Below are 26,237 nucleotides of genomic sequence, written 5' to 3' on the forward strand. Positions count from 1 at the left end.
CCAAGGGCTGATACTCTAACTGCTAAGCCAAACCAGACAGAGCAAGAAAATATATTAAAATTAATTTCACTACTTCATTTTACTTTTCCATGTGACTACTGGAAATGACAAGTCACATGTGAGGCTCGCACTGTGTTTCTATTAGCACTGTCAGAGCTTCCTTTCTCGTACCTTGTCTCCGGGCCCAAATGCTTACAAGTTCTTTAGAGGATTCGGATGCAACTCATATTTTTTGAGTGACTACTATGTGCCCAAGACATTCTGCTAAGTGCTGTCACAGACTATTTACTTCATTTAATATAGGTAATTGTTAAACAGACTAGCCTAATTATGTACAAGAGTGCCTTATTGTAACTAGAACAAAAGGCCATTTCCTAATCAAAATCTTCAATGGCTCCTCCTCTGGTTTTCAAAGCTTTCCACAATCTCTGTCCACCCTACCTATCTAATCTTGTTTTCTATTAACTACTATATAGATAAGGCCCTCGGCTTTATCTGAGTACATTTACTATAGTCCCACTTGCCACAGAGTAACGTTATGGTTACAAGATTGGGTTTTGGAGTCAGCCGGGAAGGATTTGGAGTCCAATCCTAGCTTTGCCATTTACTAGCTGGGTAAACTGAGGATAACAATATGGATTTCACTGAGTTGTCCTAGGGTTAATGAGAGATTTATGAAGGTATAGACCTCGCTACATAGTAAGTACTAAATAATTTTTCTCTGGTGTTATTGCCATACGCATTCTCTACTCAAGCTTTTGGTTCCTCCTGCATCTTCTCCAACATACAAATTTCTCTCCTTCTGATCCTTTGCCCCATGCAACCCAGGAACACATATTGCTTCATAATTTGCAGCTCAAGTACTATCCCCTGTAAGTATCCTCCAAAAATTAGCTAATTTTTAAATTTTATGTGAGGCAGTACAGCAAAAGTGTTAAATTGTGGCTCTGGACCCATACAGGTTAGATTCAAATTCTGACTGCTACTTATTAGCTGTGTAACCTTCTCATCTTCTCAGTTCCTTAGGTTTGTAAAAGGGGGTGGAGGGTATGTACATCAAAGAGTTTGTGAGGATTAAACAAGTTAATATATGTAAAGTATGCATTCAATACATGTTAGCTATTCATATTCTTAGGCAAAAGGTAAGTATGTACCTTTTAACAGACTATTTGAATTTTCATTTAACTGTTTCCTGATATACAGACTGTCTGCCCAGCTGGACTGACACAACGTAAGTAGATGAACTTACTTGAATTTACTTTACTTTTATTTATTTTTTTCTGATGATTCCTACAGTTCTCAATAGAACATGGAACACACTGTCAACATTTAAATACTTGTTCATATAAACTAAAAGTTGTTATTATAATCTGACCATCCCCAAGACATGGAAATCCCTAATTTAAAAAGCCTCTCATTTTTCCTCTTATTTGGCCTGTTATATGTTTTCAGAGCCCTGTTATAATTCTTATGTTTCTACTACCCAGACTTAAATTAATTAAACTTATGATACTATCTTCTAAACCTAAAATATGCTGCTTCAGCCACTTAATGACTTGTCATTAACATTCAATTGCCTTAAAAAAGCTTTCCACATAATTGGGTGATTAAATATAAAAAATGTGCTATAAGTTACCATACTGGCACTTGGTGGAGTAGCTCTTTTTATTTCTTTTTTTTTACCTAAACTTGTAAAATAGTAAATCTAAAAATTTTTTAAAACACTTACCTGTGTCAACCACCTAGAATTTTTTAAACATTCATGCCTAGACATAAACTATGTTTTTCTTTGGAAGAACACTGAAAGTATGTTTACTTTTAACTAAACAGTTATATATTTTAGGCCAAAAATCTGACTGGATTCAAGCCTTCCTCCTTCTTTCACAATCTCCTAATTCACATTTTACTTAAGTTTTTTCCAAAGCAGAATTTGCTTGAAAGATTTAAGAGAGAGAGAGAGAGAGAGAGAGAGAGAGAGAGAGAGAGAGAGAGAAAGAAAGAAAGAAAGAAAGAAAGAAAGAAAGAAAGAAAGAAAGAAAGAAAGAAAGAAAGAAAGAAAGAAAGAAAGAAAGAAAGAAAGAAAGAAAGACACTTGAGCCCTGGAACTTCAGGCTCAGATGTATTTCTTTAAACCAATGCAGTGGGTTTTATGCATGCCTCACTTTGGCCATCACTGGGCACATTCTATTTTCTGTCGCTTAGAAGGCATCAGGTCTATTTTAACCTCAGCAGATTCTAGCAGAGATTCCAAAGATGCCACTCTTCTTTTAAAATCAGGCTGTCCACTGTGGGTTCTGTAACACCAGCAAGAAGAGGAAGCCTGCCAAATGTCTCAATACCATCTGACTTCGATGTCAGCAGCTACTCTCCAGATGATTTTTAGCAATTTAAATATGGTTTGGAACATTGTCTTTTCTATGATGTTATTAGAAATGGAAAGTTCCTGCTGCTGACAAGATAAGCTATTTTCCAGAGTCTGCTATAATGTTAAAATACTTAACAAATCTAGAAAACTATTGCTGCTCTTTGGGTATCTTGTATGACTATCAACCCACACTGTAATATTTTGTCCCAATTTGTTTGAAAACGCTATAGTATAGTTTTAGAGAGAAAAGAGTTGAATATAAAAATAAAAAACAGTACAATTTCACAAAGTGAAAGAGCTAAGACATATTTTCTTGATTTTCCTTTCAATGTACCTTGACACTGAAAAGAGTAACAATGAAACCCACTTAAATAAAAGAAAGGAGAAGTGATCAGTTCTTGATGTGTTATGACTTACACAGTTGTGCCCATGTGAAATAATACATGTACAAAAACAGCCTGCTACTATGGCACTACACAAAAGGAGCTTTCCATAATGCCATGATTGGCCGACATAACAATTATGATTCCTAACTGGAAAATACAGCTGCCAATGCAAAATGATTAAGAGAAGGAAAGAGAAAGGACTAACAGCATTTTCTACCTTTTTTTTTTTAGAAGAAAGAAGTGACCAGATAACCCAAAGTGTAGCAAAAACTAATCAAGGTTAGGTCTGCAGTTAGAGAACTTAACAGGACTACTTGCAAAAGTTGGTCACTCTGTACACCACACAAAGGCCAATGTGATAAGTGGCAGCAGACATCCAGCCCATATCCTGGACCTGCAGCTTCCTGGAAGGTGAACCTTTTTCTTATCACAAAGGTGCCCTTTCCAAGGGGCTACATGGGCCTTTTTCCAAATCACACAAAGGCCTTGTATGTGTGAGTGAAGGTCCTAGACTTAAAAATCCAAGCTGCTAAAATGTAACTTAAATACAAAGGAGGCAAAGGCAAGCAGCAGGCTTTTCTCTTGTTTCTGACAGCCTGGCAATTTTCATACTGCTTTCGTCTCTGAACCTATTTCGACTTGCATGTAATACCAGTTAGAGTTCACTTTGTAGTATTATTAAATACTTTGAAATTAAGATTATAAGCCTTAATGCATACGAGGAAATTACTAGGCCAAATTTCTCATATGTTCTACAATCTGCACTCTGTATATTTAGAGGTCTGAGTACACAAGTTAAGCCTGTAATTCATGTCATTCCCTAAAAATAAACCCTCAGGGAGTTCATCCTCCAACCACAGTGATTGTGCACAAAAGGAAAAGGACAAGGTCCTACAGCGTCAGCTCTGGGCCGTCGGACATTTGACTCAAGATGATAGGTTGTGGTATTTGCTCTTGCTGCCAAGCTTTTCCAATATTGCTAAATGTTCTAGCTGGCTGCTTACCATAAAAGAAGAATAACGTCTCTCTCGTGGCCAGGAGGTCCCACTTTACAGCTTTTCCTGTTCTCCACCAGAGAATTTGTGAAATTAGTACTATGCTGAAAAAAATCTCTGATTTTCCCTCAGAAGATGTCTCACTATCTCAATGAAATCCACCACATAAAAGAACAGAAACAAAGAATGGATAAAATATTTAAACTGTACCGGTCAACCCTTCCACACTCTCCTGCAAATACATAAATCTGATGATGACTTCTTATCATTCTCAGTGGCTCCCTTTAGCCTAAAGGTACAAAACAAGGACCTTCATGATTTATCTCCTGCCCACCTTTTAGATTTCTTTCCCACCACTTTCCTACATATATTGTGTTCCCAAGACTTATCGCACTACTTAGAGTTCCCTAAATAGGCTCTATCATAAACCTCCATGTGGTTTCCTGTGCTTGGCATGGTCTTTTCTCAGTCGTCTTCCTGGTGGACCTTTTTGCTTCAAGTGTCACACCTGTGAAGCCTTCCTTGCGCCCCTATGAATAATCATATACTTTTCTTTGGTGTTTCCATAGCACTTTCTAAACAATTACAGCACTTATTCCACTGGCTATATAATTTGTATTGCCTATCTCTAAAACCACTCTGTGCTGCCTAAAAGCAAGTGTCTTATGGCATGTTTGACATATACTAGACAATCAAATGTTTGCTAAATAATCCAGACCCAAGAGTCTATGAGTTCATTCTGTTTAAAAAAAAAAAATTATAAAGAGGCCCAAATACATATCTGAAATATGCAAAGCAATGTTGTTAAGCTATGAAAATTCCTGGTTTGTTTTTAAGGGCTAAATTTGTTCCTACACATCAGTATGAAAGTATTTCAGAGTCCTTTGCTTCAGCCAAAAAAACAACATCTATTAAAGTTATGCCTTAAGAATTGCCTGCTAATACTGCTGTTGCAAATACATACTACTCTTTACAGAAAATGTAAGCATACAAACTATGAAGTCCAATTAATTTCAGAAGAAATCTAATGAAACTACAGATTAATAAGCCTGAACTTTATTTGTATAAACCATAGCAACTAAATAATGTCCCCAAGAAACTGTGAGAAGGCTTCATTTGTTGGCAATCAAGTTTATTTGAACACTGGTATTAAATTAAGCAATTTGGTTCTCCCCTAATAGCCTAACCTAAGTGAATAAAGAGTAATTTTAATGTCTGAATATACTAATATTTAAATAAACTACCAAGCCATCATTATGCATACATGCCTTCACGGTACAATGAGAACAGATGTCTCCTAGAGTGCAAATCATTCCTTAGTGTTAGCTTTTAGCCCGTTTTCTACCAGTCTCTCACTAGTGTTTATGACCAACTAGAGCCTAATTTTTACCAAAATAATGCAGATAACACAAATTTCTATTTAATATGAAAGATAAATATACTTTTATTGTGTAATATTTGAAATGTACACAAATTATACATATGCCATAGTTGTGTATTTGGAATCAAAATACTGAAACAAACATTTGTAAATCTATCACCCATTTATAGCCACTTTTCAAATTTACAAAATTATTTACTTAAAGAGAAAAATAATATAATCATGCCAGGACAGTACTGTACCTATCTTCTTCTTACCTGATACCCATGATATATAAATCTCTATATGAATTATAAGAAGTCACAGATATTCATATATTTCAGCAAAAAAACAGCAGCAGATACCCAAAGATTAACCTCATGTCTCAAACCAGATCTGTTACTTTTAAGTTCTTAGGCACTTAAACAGGCTGAGGGCACTTCAGATAGAAAGTATAGGAAAGAATGGAGGTGGGAAGGAAAAGCTAAAAGATCTTCCACTTTGTGGAGGGAGCTTAGGCTCTGAATGTTATGAGGTTATACTAACCTATATTGCTTTCTAACTGCTTCAAAAGAGTAAGTTTTAATTGGCCAATAAGAGCAGAAGAAACCTACAGAAAGGGTTTTAGCCCTTATTTCCTCACATGTAAGGTACATAGTGTGATGGGGGGGGGGGGGGGCAGGTGGTGAGGAAGCCTAAGGGTTGAAAAAGAAATAAGAAATAAAAGGGTTATCATCCACAAATATGGGGTCTAGATAAAAATTCCAAAAGAACCTATGATAAATTACTGGTGGCAGAACTAATAAGCATTCAGAGGGTTGCTGATAATATTCAAATGCAAGTATCAACGTTTTAGATATCAGCAACAAAAATTACAAAATGTAAATTTTAAAAAGATACCATGACAACAAAACTATAAGGGACATAGAAATAAAGATATGTAAGACTTCCATGAAAAAAATTATAAAAAATTATGAAAGACATAAAAGATGTAAGTAAATGAAGAACCATACCATGTTCATAGATGGAAACATTAATATTATAAAAACCTAAATTCTCCCACAAGCCGACCTATAAATGCAGTGTAATAATCAAAATCCCAAGAGGGGTTTTCATGAAACTTGGCAAGCTGTCTTCACATGGGCAAAAGAAGAGCCAAGGCAATTCTTAAACAAGAACATGGTGAATAGACTCACCCTGCCAGGTGTCAAGACTCATAAAACTATATAAAGCTACAGTAATTAAGATACTGTGAAGCCAATGCAGAAACAAATAGACAAAACATGCTCATATAAGACAACCTGACATGTGAGAATAGGAGATATTATTCAATGAATAGTGCTGAGGCAACTATCCAAATGTTAAAAAAAAAAAAGTAATAATAATATACATTTAAAAACCAGCTCCTGGAAGATTAAAAACCTAAGTATTAGAAGCAAACATTCTAAAGTAAGTACAAAAGAATTCTCTTTATACCATTAAACAATACACAAAAAGCTCAAACCATAAAGGAGAAATTGATAAATGGGATAACATTAAAATTAAAAATTTTAGTACAACCAGAGAGATGTTAAACAAAATGAAGATATGAGAAGGAACTCTCATACACTGCTGGTGGAAGTTTAAATTGTTACAAATACTTTGGAGAGTGCTTTGTTACTATCTGCTAAAGCTAAAAACAATAATAATTGATAATCCACCAATCCTACATCTATAGCAGTGACTGTCATTCTTATTTGTCCCTGATCCAATGCAACAAATGTATTTTGAAACCCAGGAGACAAAAATATATGAATATATAAACAAAATAGAAGTTTCGTAAAACTACTATATATGTACAAGTATATGTGTGTATGTATTATATAGGTATGTATGTTTTATTGGCATGGGTATACATATATAGCTATATATAATGCACTCACACATATGTGTCTATGTGTATATATACAGGGGTGGGCAAAAGTAGATTTACAGTTGCACTGTGACATTCTTTTGACTAATAAAGCTATTGTAATGATCATAATTTTTTCCCCATACAAACGACTGTAAACCCACTTTTTCCCATCCTGTATATATATATATTTTTAATGTTAACTGCAACCCACTAAACTGATTCCCCAACCACCAGTTTAAAAAACTGTCCTAGAGCCCTGGCCGGTTTGGCTCAGCGGTTAGAGCATCGGCCTGCGGTCCGGAGAGACCTGGGTTCGGTTCCCGCTAAGGGCACGTACCTCGGTTGCAGTTTGTCCCCTGCCCTGGTTGGTTGTGCGGGTGGCGACCACTCGATGTGTCCCTTTCACATCGATGTTTCTCTCTCTCTGTTCCTCTCTCTCCCTCCCACTCTATCTGAACAAAGAATGGAAAAATGTCCTCGGGTGAGGATGATAAAAAACTGTCCTAGAAAAATGCTTGCAGCCCTGGCCGGTTTGGCTCAGCGGTTAGAGCGTCGGCCTGCGGTCCAGAGAGACCCGGGTTCGGTTCCCGCTAAGGGCACGTACCTCGGTTGCAGTTTGTCCCCTGCCCTGGTTGGTTGTGCGGGTGGCGACCACTCGATGTGTCCCTTTCACATCGATGTTTCTCTCTCTCTGTTCCTCTCTCTCCCTCCCACTCTATCTGAACAAAGAATGGAAAAATGTCCTCGGGTGAGGATGATAAAAAACTGTCCTAGAAAAATGCTTGCAGCCCTGGCCGGTTTGGCTCAGCGGTTAGAGCGTCGGCCTGCGGTCCAGAGAGACCCGGGTTCGGTTCCCGCTAAGGGCACGTACCTCGGTTGCAGTTTGTCCCCGGCCCTGGTTGGTCGTGCGGGTGGCAGCCACTCGATGTGTCCCTTTCACATAGATGTTTCTCTCTCTCTCTCTTCCGCTCTCTCCCTCCTACTCTACCTGAACAAAAAATGGAAAAATGTCCTCAGGTGAGGATAAAAAAAAAAAAGAAAAGAAAAATGCCTGCAAATGTGCACAGAGACACAGGCAGGCATGTTCACTGGAACACTACAAGTGGGGCACAGGGTTATGATAAACACCAAAATAAGTAACTCTGGAAGAAAAGAGAATCAGAATCAGGAAAAGGTTCATAGATTACTTCAACGATATCTGCAATTATATAGTTCGTTACTTTCAAAATTGGAAGCATTTGTGGCATGTGGTATTTGATAAAACTTTAAAAAATATTCTCTATACTTTTTATGCTTGGTCTATCACTTTATAGAAAACAGCATGGGAACTCAAAACAAGTAACAACAAACCTTACAGGCTTAGAGGCCTGATAATCCTCTACAGAGAGGAAAAGAAAAAGGACTAAAACACTGGTAGTTTCTGCAATTTTTTTATATAGAGAAATAGACTTAAGGGTAGCAGTGCTTTAACTATATATTTAAGGCTAAAATGAAAACATTATATTTTCCTCATATCCTTTAACAAAATTAGTTGTGTTTTTAAAAATATGTTTTTATAGAGAAGGGAAGGGAGAGAGAGAGACATTGATGTGAGAGAGATACATGGATCAGCTGCCTCCTGCACACCCCCACCGGGGATTGAGCCTGTAACCCAAGCATGTGCCTTGACTGGGAAATTGAACCAGGACCTTTCAGTCCATGGACCTGTGCTCAATCCACTGAGCCATACTGGCCAGGCAACAAAATTAGTCTTGATTAAACCTACCTAAAACTAAACTATATTCAATAATACACTGAAATAATAACACCAACTTACTTAAATGTATTGCAGAAAATCTTAATGTCATCCATCTTATCTATCTACCTATCCATCCATAGATCATTCATATATTACTTGAAAGCCTCTTGAACAGAAATGCACATGAGAATCACCTGCTAAACTATGACATACAGATGTATGTCATAATTGCAACCCCTAAGTTTCAAATTCAGTATATTTGGATCAAAGCCTAGGATACACACTGTTGGAAAGCTAACAAAGGTGCTTCTGATAAACATCTTATTAAGACCCAAAGATCTACTCAGTATCTATACTATAGTGCAGCCACAGTTTCAGGCATTAAAAAGAACAGAATTAAATGTTCCATCTGCCCACAAGGTATTTAAGGTCTGACATAAGGGACTGGATATGTACATAAATAGTTGTAATGTACTGTCAAAAGTAACCAATGCTATTGAGGAAACCAGTCAGTAACCTCCCACAGCTTCCTATTTCATGTGGGATTTCTACTCCATCCTCCAGGAAGAAGCTATGCTGCTTTCACACTTAAAGTTGCTCCCTTACCTTTCCATTTGGTCCTCCCTTTGGGAAGAGTAATTTAGCTAATGCTGAGAACCTGAGTGTCATTAGGTAGACAGAAGAAAATCAGATATAGTCATTGTTCAACGTATGGTGCTTGGTGTGCACTAGCTTTCTCTCTCTGTTCTCTCTCTCACTCACTCATCTTCTAAAAAAGATCTAGGTCTGAAGACCTATCACTTTTGTACTAGATCTCCCTCTACTGAGCTGGACAAGTGTTAGCAGGGATTATAAAGCAGGCAGGGAATCCTTATGCAGCTGGCTGGGTAAGTGTATTAGGAATCTGCTCTGTTTTCTCACCTCTTCTCCAAAGAATTTTTTTGAGGGTAAGGAAGCCTTAGCACATTGTCTAATAATATAGCCATTAGTAAAAAAAAAAAAAAAAAAAAAGTTCAAAATGAAGTTAATACTATTTTATCATCAACATCTGGCTCTTTTTGTGTTCTCAATTTATTCAGAAACCAGAGAGACTGATGAATCTTTAAATGGTACCCTTCCCTCAAAAGGCCATTATTATGGAACAAAGGAAGGTATGAGAGGTTTCCTCTGGCTTGAAAAGCAAAGAACACATAGATGAAGTAACTTTGAGGAGAGTTATGTTTTGTAAGCAGAAAAAATGGTTCAGAGCACAATGAATTATGCAGTGAAACAGCATCAGCAAAAGAATGCAAAAAGAAACACAAGAAAAACTAAAACCCTGAAATTGATTATATGACTAAAACCTTAGAGAATTTCAGTCCTGGAAAAGAGCTTATTTAGACTGGCTGGATTATACGGGGAAAAGTAAAACAGATAGGCCAGACAGTGGTCTGAGAACCTGGCAGTGACGAGATGAGAGCTCTGTACCGAGAAGGTAAACTCCAAAGCAAGGCCTAGGTGTACCAGCAGGGAATGAGACCAGAGGCAGGAACCCAATTAGGAGATCATCAAATCCAAGCAAAACATAATGAGGTTGCAGAAAAAAGAGAATGAATGAGAGCTATATTATGGAGGCAGAATCAACAGACTTTGCTAAATAATTGGATGTGAAGGCAAAAATTACCATTTTTGTTTTCCTTCTAGCCATATGGCAAGATCAGAGATTAAGGAAAGCCAATAATCTTAGCTACATTTAGAATAAATAATTTTGCAAAGTGCCTGTCCTTCAGATGATACTTTTCTTTCCTAACACAGAGAAAAAGCAGATTTATAAAAAACATCCTACTTTCTTACTTTCTTTTTTTTTTTATCCTCACCCGAGGACATTTTTTGATATTTTATTCAGATAGGTTGGGAGGGAGAGAGAGAGAGAGAGAAACATCGACGTGAAAGGGACACTTTGACTGGTTGCCACCCACATGACCCAACCAGGGCCGAGGACAAACTGCAACCGAGGTACATACCCTTAGCGGGAACTGAACCCGGGTCTCTCCGGACCAGAGGCCAACGCTCTAACCACTGAGCCAAACCGGCCAGGGCCCTACTTACTTTCTTGAATAAATAACTTTAAACATGGCTTAAATACCTTATTTCAGGAAATGCAAATTTATGTTACTACTATGAGAAAATTCAATAAATTCTCAGAAAAAATGAATGTTGTCCAGAGATATAACTGAATAACATTACTGTAAAGTAAGTTATGAACATGTGACATCCATCTGCTTATAATCATTCGATTTAAAAATAATCTTAGAACAGGCCTCATAAAAATTGTAGAATATAACTACAATATAGAGAACAAGTGTTTACCACGTGCCAATACTAAAATACGATACACGTTATCTCATTTAATCTTCATAATTCTATAAAGTTGATCCTAATATAGTCCTGCATTTTAGAGCTAAAGAAGCTAAGTCTAAGAAAGGTCAAGACTTGCTTAGGTTTCACAGTTAAGAGTGGTAGAGCCAGAATTTGAACCCATGCTTGTTTAATTCTAAAGCCCATGTTCTTAACCACTAAGCATACTGTCTATAACTGAAGCCATATTGGAGTTTTTTGGTTGAGGCTTCAAATATTACAGTAACAGCCCTGGCCGGTTTGGCTCAGCAGTTAGAGCGTCGGCCCGTGGACCAAAGAGTTGCGGGTTCGATTCCAGTCAAGGGCACGTACCTCGGCTGCAGTTTGTCCCTGGTCCTTGTCGAGGTCATTGGGATGCAACCAGTCGATGTGTCTCTCTCACATCGATGTTTTTCTCTCTCTCTTCCTTTCTCTCCCTCCCTTCCACTCTATCTGAGGATAAATGGGAAAATGTCTTCTGGTGAGGATTTAAAAAAAAATTATAATAACAAAATTATGAATTAACAATTGCAATTTAACAATTCACTGAAAAAACAGGACTACAAATAAGCATAACACTTGATGCTGTTAGCTAGAAGAACATGCACACTAATGGAAATTTACACCAAAGATTTGTCAACTCTCTGTGCATAACCTCCACACTCTGTGTCACTCTGAGTTACAGTGGCAGGTGTATACAAGACATGCCAGAAAAAGAGTGGTGACCTAAATTTAACTTCCAATGCTTGAAGCAGCACAGAATGGCATTTATGAGTCATAGGCATCTAATATGTAGATAAAATGTGCTGCCCTCTAGTGAGTTCAACACCTTCCATTTAACAGTGAACAGTCTCATAAATGAAGAAAAAAAAGTTTTTATTATTAGAGAACCAATTCAAATCTTCATTTCACTTTATGATGAAATAAATAAAATAAATAACTATTGTTTAAGCCCAGAGTAAACTTTTAGTGTGTAAAACCAAATATAGAAATATATTCAATAATGAATGAATGTTTAAGGAAATACCAGTACAGAACATGTGAAAGACAAATTAGAGAATAGAGATTGCATGTTTTGAAAATTCTTGAAGATGGCGGCGTAGGTAAATGCAGTATCGCGTCCTCCCACAACCACATCAAAGTTCCAATTAAACTACAGAACAACCATCATTCAAAACCGCCTGAAATCAAGCTGAATGGAAGTCCTACAACTACGGAATTAAAGCAGCAGCCACATCCAGACTGGTAGGAGGGGCAGAGGTGGATGGGCTGGTCTCACACCCACATGTGGCAGATAAAAATCAGGAGGATACCTCGGCTGGGAAGGTCCTCCCTAAGGTCTGAGGGTGTCCCCGTCCCACACCAGGCACCCAGCTCAGGGTTCCAGTGCCAGGAAGAGAAGTCCCCATAACTTCTGGCTGGAAAAACCAGCGGAAACTGAGGCTCAGGGAGGCTGACCTGGCTGGAGCCCCAGGCAGCTCCTTATAGGGCCCGCACATGGACTTACTCAGACTTGCTCCCTCTAAGCTTGGAGGGGAGACAGCTCCAGGGGTGCCAGGGAAGAACTGAGCTGTTTGGCACTGGAGTGAAGGCTGGAGAGGGGGCTTTTTCTAGGACAAACTGCTGTCAGAGGCCTTTGTTCCTTTGGTGAACCCTTCCCTGGGGCAGCAGACAGCCGCCATATCTGGGACTCCAGCAATCTGGCTCATACTGGTTGCCCTGCCCTGGTGATTCCCTGAGGCCCCGCCCCGCCCCACCCCGCCCCACCCAACTTTCAGGCCCACCCAACTTTCAGGCCCACCCAACTTTCAGGCCCACCCAAGCTGTTGCCAGTTGCTTAACCATAGGATTGGCCTGTCTTGGATCCTGCTTTAGGTTTTCCTAAATTCTTTCAAACGAGCAGCATCTGGTCTCAGATAGCCCCATACCTCTCGGTAAGTAATACACAGAAACAAACACAGAGAGGCAGCCAAAATGAGGAGACAAAGAAACAGGTCCCAAATGAAAGAACAGAACAAAACTCCAGGAAAAGAAAGAGAAATGGAGATAAGCAACCTAACAGATGCTGAGTTCAAAATACTGCTTATAAGGATGATCAATGAACTTAGTGAGGGCCTCAAGAGCATAAAAGAGGACCAGTCAGAAATGAAGGAGGCACAGTCAGAAATGAAGGAGGCACTAACTGAAATAAAGAATAATTTACACAGATTCAATAGTAGAGTAGGTAAAGCCAAGAAGCAAACCATTGATTTGGAATACAAGGAAGTAAAAAACACCCAATCAGCACAGCAAAAAGAAAACAGAATCGAAAAAAATGAGGATAGTGTAAGGAGCCTCTGGGACAACTTCAAGCGTGCCAACATTCGCATCTTGGGGTGCCAGAAGGAGAAGAGAGAGAACAAGAAGTTGAAAACCTATTTGAAACAATAATGGCAGAAAACTTCCCAAACTTGGTGAAGGAAACAGACATACAAGTCCAGGAAGCACAGAGAGTCCCAAACAAGATGAACCTCAAGAGGCCCACACCTAGACACATCATCATCAAAATCCAAAAGGTTCAAGACAAAGAGAGAATCTTAAAAGCAGCAAGAGAAAGGCAGCTAGTTACCTACAAGGGAGTTCCCATAAGGCTGTCAGCTGATTTCTCAAAAGAAACTTTGCATGCCAGAAGGGAATGGCAAGAAATATTTAGAGTGATGAAAAGCAAGAACCTACAACCAAGATTACTCTATCCTGCAAAGCTGTCATTTAGAATCGATGGACATTTAAAGAGTTTCCCAGACAAGAAAAAGTTAAAGGAGTTCATCACCACCAAACCGTTATTATATGAAATGTTGAAGGGTCTTTTTGAAGATACAATATATGAACAAACAAAATGGCAATGAATACATATCTATCAGCAATAGAATCTACAAACAAAATGAACAGGCAGAACAGAAACATTTTCATAGATACAGAGAACATTTTGTTGGTTGCCAGATGGGAGGGGGGTTGGGGGAATGGGTGAAAAAGGTGAACAGATTAAGAAGAACAAATTGGTTGCTAGACTGACAAGCCTCAAAGAGAAGGGGGTTGCGGGGTGGGAAGAAATAAACCAAAGAACTTATATGCATAACCAATGGACACAGACAACAGTGTGGGAGTGGGGAGGAGGGGGTCAATGGGAGAAAAATGAGGAACATCTGTAATACAGTCAACAATAAAGATTAAAAAAAAGAAAAATAAATAAAGAGAATACAGGGTGGTTACATTTTATGCAAGGGATTTATGCCTTAAAACACAATTCAAACCCTGCCTATTTCAAAGCTTTTTCCCTACAGGAATAAATGTAAACACAGGTTGAAGTACATTGCAAGTACTGTACTGTACCTTTTTTTCAAGGATAGTTTTAAAGCACAATAAACAACTATAATAAAATCTGTTTTTAAGAATGCTTTAAAAACATGAAGTATTTGTAGTAAGATGTTTTATATCACTATCACTTACTTCCCAAGTATCAAAAATATTTCCTATTTTAACACAAATGATACCTTGGTTAGGAGTGCATTAGGGGGCTGTGATTTTAGAGCCAGGAAGCCAGAGGATTCAATAAAAGTAAAAATAACAGCAAAATAATCACCGAAACCAGGTGCAGAAGTTCCTATGCATGTAAAACAGTAGTATGGTTCACAGGCTATTGACAAAGGATGCTCAACGTTTCTGGTTACCAGCTAAAGTGGCCCCACCTAGAGTAAACATGGTTTATAATTCACCAGGCCTACCAGCCCTGACAATAAGTGATTCTTTTTTTTTTATCCTCACCCAAGGACATTTCTCCATTTTTTGTTCAGATAGAGTGGGAGGGAGAGAGAGAGAGAAGCATCAACGTGAAAGGGACACATCGAGTGGCTGCCACCCGCACGACCAACCAGGGCCGGGGACAAACTGCAACCAAGGTACACACCCTTAGTGGGAACCAAACCCGGGTCTCTCTGGTCCGCAGGCCGACGCTCTAACTGCTGAGCCAAACCGTCCAGGGCACTAAGTGATTCTTGATGAGATTTTTTTTTTTTTTAAATTTTTGGGATTTGCATTATTTAAAATTGTTAGCATAAAGTGCTATTTTGCATGGTTTCTAATTCATGAAAATTCACTTACTTAAAATTAGCTTAACAGAACCATACTCTATTTTTAACAGCTTTATTTTATTATTTTTCTAGTAGGAAACATTACCTTTTTATTTTGTTTTTTTGGTTTTTTTTTTATCATCCTCACCGAGGACATTTTTCCATTTTTTTGTTCAGGTAGAGTGGGAGGGAGAGAGAGGAACAGAGAGAGAGAGAGAAACATCAATGTGAAAGGGACACATCGAGTGGTTGCCACCCGCACAACCAACCAGGGCCAGGGACAAACTGCAACCGAGGTACATGCCCTTAGCGGGAACCGAACCCGGGTCTCTCTGGACCGCAGGTCGACGCTCTAACCGCTGAGCCAAACCGGCCAGGGCTTATTTTGTTTTTTAACAGCTTTATTGAAATATAATTTACATACCATAAAATTTCCTTTTATTAAGTGTAAATTCAATGAGTTTTAATAAGTGTATAGAGTTGTGTAACCATTACCATAATTCAGTGTTAGAATCATACTATATAATTTTTAAACTGTTATTAACTTCACCTATCTAAAGTAACCAAATGACTTGTTATACTTAACAACTCAAAAGTTCTTTGTCTCTGTTTTTTTTTTTAAATCCTCACCAGAGGATACTTTTTCCATTTATCTTCAGTCAGAGTGGGAGAGAGAAAGGGAGGGAGGGAGAGAGAGCAGGAGAGAGAAACATCAATATGAGATAGACACATTGACAGGCCTCCCGCACGCATGACCCCAACCAGGGCTGGGACTGAACTGCAACTAAGGTACATGCCCTTGACCAGAATCAATCCCTCAACTCTTTGGTCCATGGGCCAATGCTCTAACTGCTGAGCCAAACCAGCCAGGGCAGGTTCTGTTATTATTTGTTTTAAAGCTGCCCATTGCCATGGGGAATTCTTTTTTTTTCTTTTTATTGATTCTGAGAAAGAGAGAAAGGAAGAGTGAGAGAGAGACAGAAACATTGATGAGAGAGAACATCGATTGGCCACCTGCATATCCCCCACTGGAAATCAGGCCCACAACCTGGGCATGTACCCTGACCAGGAATAGAACTGGTGACTTCTTGATGAATGGGTCGATACTCAACCACTGAGCCACACTGGCTGGGCAAGCTCTGTTTTTTTTTTTTTTTAAAGAATAGATATATTCTCCTTCAATAAACACATTGTTATCTAAAAAAAAAAATGCTATTTTATTATTTTTATTTATTTATTTATTACACATTTGCCATGGATTTTATTTTGAAAGTCTATTTTTTGAAGAAGACTAAATATGTTAGATACATTGTGCCATTCCATTAAAACCTATGCTTTGAGACTAGAATCACCTTCTGAGTTTACTCATTCATGCTTCATAATTTCTTTTTTTTTTCTGGTAATTTATTTATTTATTTTTAATTAATAAATTTAAAAATTTATTTAAAATTTTTTAATTTTATTTTTGTTACAGATGTTTCTCCTTTTTTACCCCAGGGCACCCCCATCCCCATCCCCCTCACCCTGTCCCCCGGCTTTGTTGTCCATGTCCATTGATTATGCACATATGCATGTAAGTTCTGTAGTTTCTCTCTTCCCACCTCCACCACCCCTTCTTCTGAGGGTTGTCAGTCTGTACCCTACTTCCATGTTTCTGGGTCTACTGTATTCCTCAGACTGTTATGTTCATTATATTCGTTAACTTGCCTAATTGCTCCACATTGATCTCATCTTTGGTGGAGGTGTCTTGTTCTTTCATTTGGCTTTTGTTTCTGTGTTTCACCATTTGGTTATCACAGTGGGCTTTGGAGCCTGTCAAGTTTTTCCTGTGGGTGTTGGTGTTCTGCTGTTTGTGGTTCCCTCTCCTGGGTTTAGATGAGCGAGGGAGGACCCACATTAAACATCACTGTCAAGTCTTACTTTCCTGGTTAGAGTTGCTAGCCCAGGAATGGTACTGTTATCCTCTCAATGCTGACTATTTTCAACATATTAAAAGAATCATGATGAGGAGGATTTTAAACTGTCCTATTATCTTGTCCACGATGTAATTTGGCAAGCTACTCTACTATACATAATACAAATGTAAAATTAAATACTGTTCATACATTTTAAAAATTATTTTATTGATTGATTTGAGAGAGAGAGAGAGAGAGAGAGAAACATCGATTTGTTGTTCCACATATTTACGCATTCATTGGTTGATTCTTGTATGTGCCCAACCCAGGATCGAAACGGCCTGTACTGTTTATATTTTGAATTCCAAATTAATGAAATCAGTTTTGCTGAGGATCTACTATTGTCAATAAAACCTGACACATGTGCATTCCAAAACTAAGATGATTTGCAAGGGAGTATAAAACCAGCTATGAAAATTTAGGGCAAAGACCTACCAATAAAAACGCTCAGCATTGGCAATATTTCCAAATAAAATGTGAATTGATATTAACCTCTTTTTCAAAAGAATTTTTACATTTTCCTGAATTACTAGGTTAAGGAGATAAATACACATACATTTTAGTATGATATGTAATCAAATATCCCAAGATAACTTTGTGATCAAGGTAAAAAATATGTAAGTAGAATCAGCTGAATATATAGCTGGTTGAATAATAGTGTCCTAATAATTCTTGGTGAAACTAATATAATATTGTTGTCAAATGTAATTTTTAAAAAATTTTCTACATTTATTTTTTTCTTTATTGATTTTAAAGAGAGAGGAACGGAGAGGGACAGATAGATAGAAACATTGATGAGAGAGAACATCAACTGGCCGCCTCCTGCATGCCCCCCACTGGGGATTTGGCCCACAGCCTGGGCATGTGCCCTGAACGGGAATCGAACCTGTGACCTCTTGGTTCATGGGTTGACACTCAACCACTGAGCAACACCGTCCAGGCTGTACTTTAAATTTTTTTTTAAATTTTATATTTAAATAATGATTTTGGTACCTAAGGTAACTTGAACGTATCCTGCCTCACGTATCAGATGCTGGCTCCACCCACTTCTAGACATAATGCTGTGATATAATAAGTAATATATAATTATCAATTTACCCACAGAGAGCTCCTAAAATCCTTGAAATTTCTTGAGTGATAAGGGTGACAGGAGCATCTTTTAGTATTTAGTATTTAACTATACCTGAGTTTAAGCTAATCAGGTGACTCTTGGAGGGTGGGAGATGATGGCCAAGGGAACCAACCATGTGATTAAAAGGTTGGACTCTTGTCCAGCTGGTGTGGCTCAATGGTTGAGCGTCGACCCGTGCACCAAGAGGTCACCGGTTCGATTCCCAGTCAGGACACATGCCCAGGTTGTGGGCCAGATCCCCATAGGAGGGCATGCAGGAGGCGGCCAATTGATGTTCTCTCTCATCGATGTTTCTATCTCTCTCTCTCCCTCTCACTTCCTCTCGCTCTGAAATCAATAAAGAAAAACATTAAAAAAAAAAAAAAAGGTTGGAATCTTAAGCTCCAATCCTGACCCCAGAGGGGAGTAGAGCCAGAGATTAAGTTAATCACCAATGGCCAATGATTTACTCAACCGTGCCTACATAGTGAAGCCTCCATAAAAATGCTAAACTACAGAGTTCAGAGAGCTTCCAGGTTGGTGAACACCTCCAGGTGCTGGGAGGGTGGTATGGAGAGGGCATGAAAACTCTATGCCCATTCCCCCTACCTTGCCCTATGCATGTACAAATGAAATCTTTTACCTAAAATCAAAATATATAGACACGTAAACAATTCAAACTGCAGGCACTTTCAGTACTTTATGTTCAGAAATGAATGTGGAAAAACTTAACATTCCTTAACTTTTTTTTTTTTTACTAGAAAACAACAATCCTCAATAAAAAGACTCAAGTACTTTTTTAAAAAAGAGATGTGACATAATTTTGTTTTATTTCATTCTGCATTTATCTTCAGATAGAGCATGAGGGAGAGAGGGAGGAAGAGAGAGAGAAAAACATTGATACAAGAGAGACACACTGACTGGTTGCCACCCACACGACCCAAACCGGGACCGGGGACAAACTGCAACAGAGGTACGTGCCCCTAGCGGGAACCAAACCCAGGTGTCTCTGGTCCACAGGGCAATGCTGTAACCACTGAGAAAACCAGCCAAGGCAGAAGCAATTTTAATCATTCCTTGGAAGACTTCACTTAAGAAGTCTCTTCAAAGTTCTTTTCTCTTTAAAATAGGAAGCAGCCCTGGCCGGTTTGGCTCAGCGGTTGGAGCATCGACCTGCGGTACAGAGAGACCCGGGTTCGGTTCCCGCTAAGGGCATGTACCTCAGTTGCAGTTTGTCCCTGGCCCTGGTTGGTTGTGCGGGTGGCAGCCACTCGATGTGTCCCTTCACATCGATGTTTCTCTCTCTCTCTCTCTTCCTCTCTCTCCCTCCCGCTCTATACGAACAAAAAATGGAAAAATGTCCTCAGGTGAGGATAAAAAAATAAATAAATAAAATAAAATAGGAAGCAAAGGCAATGGTATATAATAATGTATGTAATGACTACTTACATCAAAATCTAGCCTGCAATTAAAATGGAGTTCAAGAAATAGAATGACTTAAAATATCTTAAAGGTGTGCCATGAATTACATGCACCTTTCTGAGGTGGTGTGTTTATGTTTCATTTTTATATTATTTTTTTTCCTCCCTCTAGCACTTTAACTGGGATTCTTTCACTTAGGATGTAATTTCAAAATAGTGTCACAGTCCTATCTACTGTAAGTACTTGAATTTATATCTTTTTTTATTATTGATTTTAGAGAGGGAAAAAGGGGGAGAGAGAGAGAGAGAGAAAGAAACATCTATGTGAAATACATCGATCGGTTGCCTCCCATATGCACCCCCACCAGGGATCAAACCCTCAACCTAGATATGTGCCCTGACCAGGAATCGAACCCATGACCTTCTGGTGCACAGGATGACGCTCCAACCAACTGAGCCACACCAGCCAGGGCTTGAATTTATATCTTAAAGGTATTAAGTTCACTTGAAAAATAAAACTAAAGAAAAAACCCAATAAATATGATAGGACATTTTTGCTTTTTACTATTTCATAGAAAATATATAACCACTTAAATGATTACAAGAACGTAAAAAAAAGAAAATCACACATTTCACAAAAACCATGTGAGCTACCCATCTTACCAACATCATTTGCAAGAGAATTAGGATCGGATGCCCCCAGGGTGGCTTCAAACTCCTCTTGGAGACGATAGGCTCTTTGCAGCAGAGCTTCAAGTTTATGGATAAATTCAGTACTAATAATATCCTACAGAGAGAGAAAGAGTATACACAGCCAAATGATATTCTAATGTTAAACTTCGAAACATTCTGCATTTTAAAATGAAAGGCAGCGCAGTGAGGGATATAAAAACGACTGTTGGGTGGTGAGAGTACTGTAACAGAAGTCAGGAGGCCTGGGCTCTAGCTGTGTCTCTGGCGAAACCGGCTCAGTTCTCAGGGTTTCAGTTTTTTTTACCAGTGAAATTGAGTTGGACTAGGATCAGGGATTCTCAAAGTAAGGTCCCTGGACCGGCAGCATCCATATTATCTGGGAACTTGTTAGAAATGCAAATTCTCAAGACCTACCCCAGCCCCACTGAATTAAAACCCTGGGGGTGGGGTCCTCAAGTCTGTTTTAACAAGCCTTTCAGATGATTATGATACATGCCCAAATTTGAGCATCACAGCTCTAACTGTGTGATTTCTATGAATACAATGGACTTAATTAAACCCAAAACACAACACAGACTTTTAAAAATTCCTTTAGAAATCAAACTGCTTAGTTTTATACATTCTTAGAAAATCAGGAAACTTGATGATAAACTGCAAATTTGGAATTTAACAACTAACTAAACAAAAAAAGCCCAATAAGAAATAGCCTCCAGCCCTGGCCGGTTTGGCTCAGCGGTTAGAGCGTCGGCCTGCGGTCCTGAGAGACCCGGGTTCGGTTCCCGCTAAGGGCACGTACTTTGGTTGCAGTTTGTCCCCGGCCCTGGTTGGTTGTGCGGGTGGCAGCCACTCCATGTGTCCCTTCACGTCGATGTTTCCCTCTCTCTCTCTCTGTTCCTCTCTCTCCCTCCCACTCTACCTGAACAAAAAATGGAAAAATGTCCTCGGGTGAGGATAAAAATAAAAATAAAAAGAAATAGCCTCCAAAAATCCCAAGGGAGAAAATAAGGTTTCTAGTAAATGCCCTAGAAAGCAAGTACACTGAATCAACATTAAAAATAGTTTGTGCACTGGCCGGTTTGGCTCAGCAGTTAGAGCGTCAGCCCGTGGACCCGAGAGGCCCAGGTTCGGTTCCCGCTAAAGGGCACGTATCTCAGTTGCAGTTTGTCCCTGGCCCTTGTTGGGGTCGTGTGGGTGGCAACCACTTGATGTGTCTCTCACGTGGATGTTTCTCTCTCTCTCTTCCTCCCTCTCTCCTTTCCACTCTGTCTGACGATAAATGAAAAAAAAAAAAAAGTCCTTGGGAAGGAGAAAAAATAAATAAAATAAAACATAGTTTGATTCCTCCAATACTATGAAGACTACAGTCAAATAAATCACCCTTATCTTACATCTACACTTTCTTCAGCAATGGCATCTCCTGCACCCAGTTTAATGGAACCACAGGCTTCATCTTCAGCCTGTCTATTTCGGAAGGTTAGAGCTTGTTCCCATCGACGCAGTGCCTCTTCAAACAATTCCATACCTAAAAATTAAGCACAGAACAACACTAAGTAAGCAAAACCAATGCCAAAATAAAATCATTTGGGGTGTGAAGTATTTTTCATACCATTATCATCAGTGGCAAACAGAGTCTAAATGTTAATTTCAGCACTAAAAAACAATTTTATGCTCACATTTCAAAGTATAATCTTAATTTCCCAATGTATTCCAGTAGTCACAGTCAACCTAAAATCAGAGAACAATGACTAATGTTTCTGTTTTTAAAAAAATGTAATTTAAATGTATATGTTGCTTGGAATTTTTCCAGAACAGTATCATAAATTCATCAAAAGTCGAACAATACCCCAGCCAGTGTGGCTCAGTGGTTGAGCGCTGACCCATGCACCAAGAGGTCACTGGTTCTATTCCTGATCAGGGTACATGCCCAGGTTGTGGGCCAAATTCCCAGTGGGGGGACACGCAGGAGGTGGCCAATCAATGTTCTCTCTCATTGATGTTTCTATCTCTCTTTCCCTCTCCCTTCCTCTCTCTGTAAAATCAATAAATTAAATAAATAAATAAATAAATAAATAAAAGTCCAACAATAATGGCTAATGTTTATAGTCACACAACTATCTTTCCAAACCCCCTATGTTAAAATGGAAACTGATAGGTAAAGGAAGAAACTAGTTGATAATCCATCAGGTTTATAAAGGTTCTCCAAAGGAAAGAATAAAGCTAAGGGAAAAGATAATAGCATAGAAGTCTAGAATATAGTCTTCTCTTTTTTCCCACTGAAAAGTGTCTTTTTTTTTTTTTAAATATATTTTTTTATTTTTATTTTTTATTTTATTTTTTATCCTCACCCGAGGACATTTTTCCATTTTTTGTTCAGATAGAGCGGGAGGAAGAGAGAGAGAGAGAGAAACATTGATGTGAAAGGGACACATCTAGTGGCTGCCACCCCCACGACCAACCAGGGCTGGGGACAAACTGCAACCGAGGTACGTGCCCTTAGCGGGAACCGAACCCGGGTCTCTCTGTACCGCAGGCCAACGCTCCAACCGCTGAGCAAAACCAGCCAGGGCTATATTTTTTTCTTTATTGATTTTAGAGAGAGAAGAAGGGAGAAGGAGAGGGAGACAGAAACATCAATGAGAGAGAACATTGATTGGCCGCCTCCTGCATGCCCCCCACTGGGGATCTGGCCCACAACCTGGGCATGTGTCCTGACCGGGAATTGAACTGGTGACCTCTTGGTGCATGGGTCGATGCTCAACCACTGAGTCACACGGGCTAGGCTGAAAGGTGTCTTAAATGAGTAAGATACCAACTTGCTGATCTAGGTGAATAAATTGCTGAGCCAGAGTTAAAAATCTACAGCACTATGGTGAGAACCCATAAAGAATAGTTCAAGTTGAAATTTCATATCCCTGCTGATGTGGAAAAGTAGGGGAATATGTATGCGCCTCTTTTTCTACAAATAAAATAAATAAATAAAAGCCTTACTGATCAGTGGTTGGATTATGTTTTAAAAAAGGCTTACCAAAACAAAAATATTTTAAAACTTTAATTTTCCTAGACATATAACAGAAAAATATCTTTAAAAGCTGCTTAAGAATCTGGGCAAGTTGTTCTCAAGATGTTCCTAAGATATGATAGGTAAAGAATACCTCTCCTCTAAAATCATTTCTTCAGCCCTGGTCAGTTTGGCTCAGCAGTTAGAGCATTGGCCCTCAGACCAAAGGGTCACGGGCAGTTAAGGGCACATACTTGGGTTGCTGGTTCAATAACTACTCCTGATGGGGTCATGCAGGAAGCAAACAAATCGATGTGTCTCTCTCACATCGATGTTTCTCCTTCTCTTTGTCTCTCCCTCCCTCCCTTTCACTCTTTCTAAAAAATCCATGAATAAATGTCCTCAGGTGAGGATTAACAAACAAACAAAAAATAATTTCTTCAATTACCTAGAGAACCTACAACTCTAAAAAACTAAAATGATCTTCAAATGCAATTTAGGTCTTTCCTTCCTGTTTTATTTTTGTAGCAAAGAATCGCTACCTAGATCATCCTTCTAAAAAATTTAAGCACTTAAAAGACAATGACTATATATCACTATCTACTCTCGTTTCTCCAAACTATACAATTCTAATTCTTCAGCCTTTCCTCACTCCATCCACTCTCTATCCATCTGATTATTTTGGCTAAACATAAAGAAGAATTATCTAACAGCAGTCATCTCTTGGGAAGTATGGGGTCTTACCTCACTGAGGAACAATGGTCACATATCATCAGTTGTGTAACAGAAATTCAAACATATGTCACCAATCTTTTTATATGTCATCAGTCTCATAAAGGGAACTGAAACAATAGGTGGGTGACCGGGTGATCCATAGGGCTCTTACGAATCCTGATTCTGTGATACTCAGACTCCTAGTAGCTTCGCTAGTTTTGCTCCATTTCTCTACACTATCCCAACAGCAGCTGTGAGGTAGGTTTACTAGACATAATCAGAGTAACCTAGAAGCATAGTGATCTTAATTCTTTGAAGACCTTTGGAAAAGGTGGCAAAAGAACTACTCTTACATCTTTCCCCATGGGCAGGAGTACCTACTGTGACACCCCTAGAGATGATTCGTCCCCAACTACTCTAGACTGTGGGAATGCATTCAGAGGCACACAATTCTTCTGCCAAGTCATCATCTCCTTTACTTCTCATTGGCTAGGGGCTACATCAAAGTTTTGGGGTTTTGTTTTTTAATTAATATGAATTTCCTTTCATTAAAAGGAATATAGCCTAAACTAGAATAGAGAAGAACAGTGAAAAGCATTTGAAAAAGTATTTGATCTGACTCGGTGTTACGTTCTCTGGTTCTTTTTCTGATTTCCAGTGGAACATTCTAGACATGCTCATGGTCAAGCCAAGAGGAATACTGAGATTTAAAACACAGGCCTCTTTCTATTTAAAATCTTCTCTGAATATAAGAAGAAAGCAAATGATAGCTAGATAAAACAGAGTAAGTAAAGTGGGTTCTGGTAGATTCATTAAATAAGAGTCAACAGATTGAGTTTGGTAGTGTAATAGACTGAATAATGGCCACCCAAAGACATCAGATCCTAGTCTCTGGAACTTATAAATGTTATCTTACAAGGAAAAGGGGTCTTTGCAGATGTGATTAAATTAAAGAATCTTTTTTTCTTTTTTTTTTTAATCCTCACCTGAGGACATTTTTCCATATTTTATTCAGACACAGTGGGAGGGAGAGAGAAGAGAGAGAGAGAGAAAAAAAACATCGACATGAAAGGGACACATGGAGTGGCTGCCTCCCACACAACCCAACCACGGCCGGGGACAAACTGCAACCGAGGTACATGCCCTTAGCGGGAACCGAACCCAGGCCTCTCTGGACCACAGGCTGACGCTCTGACCTCTGAGCCAAACTGTCCAGGGCTAAATTAAAGCATCTTAACATAAGGAAACAGATTACTTGGTGGGCTCTAAATTCACTCATAACTTGTCAGAGAGAGGCAGAGGGAGATTTGATATACACAGAGGTGAAGGTTAAATGAAGAGAAAGGCAAAAACTGAAATCAGGAGGCCACAAGCCAGAAGTCACTAGAAGCTGGAAGAGTCAAGAAACAGATTCCTTCCTAAGCCTCCAGAGGGAGCATGGCCCTAATGACACCTTGATTTCAACCCAATGATAAAGATTTCAGACTTCTTGCCTCCAGAACTCTCAGAATAAATGTTTGCTGTTTTAAACCACCAAGGGGCAATTTGTTACAGCACCCTCAGGAAACTAATACAAAAAGTTGTGTTATATACATTAGATTCCACAGATACAAGAACATTTTTAAGTTATATTTGTTTCCCTCAGAACAATTCATAGTTCTTTAGTTTCTCATTAAATGTGAGTATAATATCTTAAAACTTTATTATGTTATTCCTACCCATCAAGTATAAGTTCTCAGGAGTAGTCACAGGAATATTAACAAGTTTAATATCATCTTCATCTGCTTTGTCCCAGGAATTAGAATTGCCACAAGCACAGCTATGACAAGAATTGACACTCTGGACCTAAAATTAAGATGCACAAAAGTTACTTCAAAATCTGTCTTTTTTTTTTTTTTTTTTAGTATTTTGTGACCTTTCATAGTTATAAATTATTTATATAAATCCTATTCCTGGTAAAACAATCCATGTTATTTCTACCTGAAGAAATAAATCTGATTATATTTCATCAAATTTAGGAGTCATAAGACCCTAAAAATTCTAAGTCTTTATTTGTACAAAAATACAGAAGCAGAACAATATTTTGAACATAAATCAGTTATTTCCATAAATAAAAAAAATCGAG

General features: G+C 38.6%; 1 protein-coding gene across 1 annotated transcript in view; it reads right to left on the minus strand.

Moving 5' to 3' along the window:
- The window catches only part of MIGA1 (mitoguardin 1), an 82,348-nt gene that overhangs the window by 36,463 nt on the left and 19,648 nt on the right, over positions 1–26,237 (minus strand). Inside the window, exons 5-7 of the mRNA XM_036256415.1 lie at positions 25,831–25,957; positions 21,789–21,922; positions 20,371–20,494 (exon numbers count right to left, since the gene is read on the minus strand). Coding sequence (XP_036112308.1) covers positions 20,371–20,494; positions 21,789–21,922; positions 25,831–25,957 — 385 coding nt within the window. The remainder of the gene's footprint in view (positions 1–20,370; positions 20,495–21,788; positions 21,923–25,830; positions 25,958–26,237) is intronic.

The sequence above is a fragment of the Molossus molossus genome, unplaced genomic scaffold (assembly GCF_014108415.1).
Source record: "Molossus molossus isolate mMolMol1 unplaced genomic scaffold, mMolMol1.p scaffold_m16_p_12, whole genome shotgun sequence".
NCBI classification, from domain to species: Eukaryota; Metazoa; Chordata; class Mammalia; order Chiroptera; family Molossidae; genus Molossus; species Molossus molossus.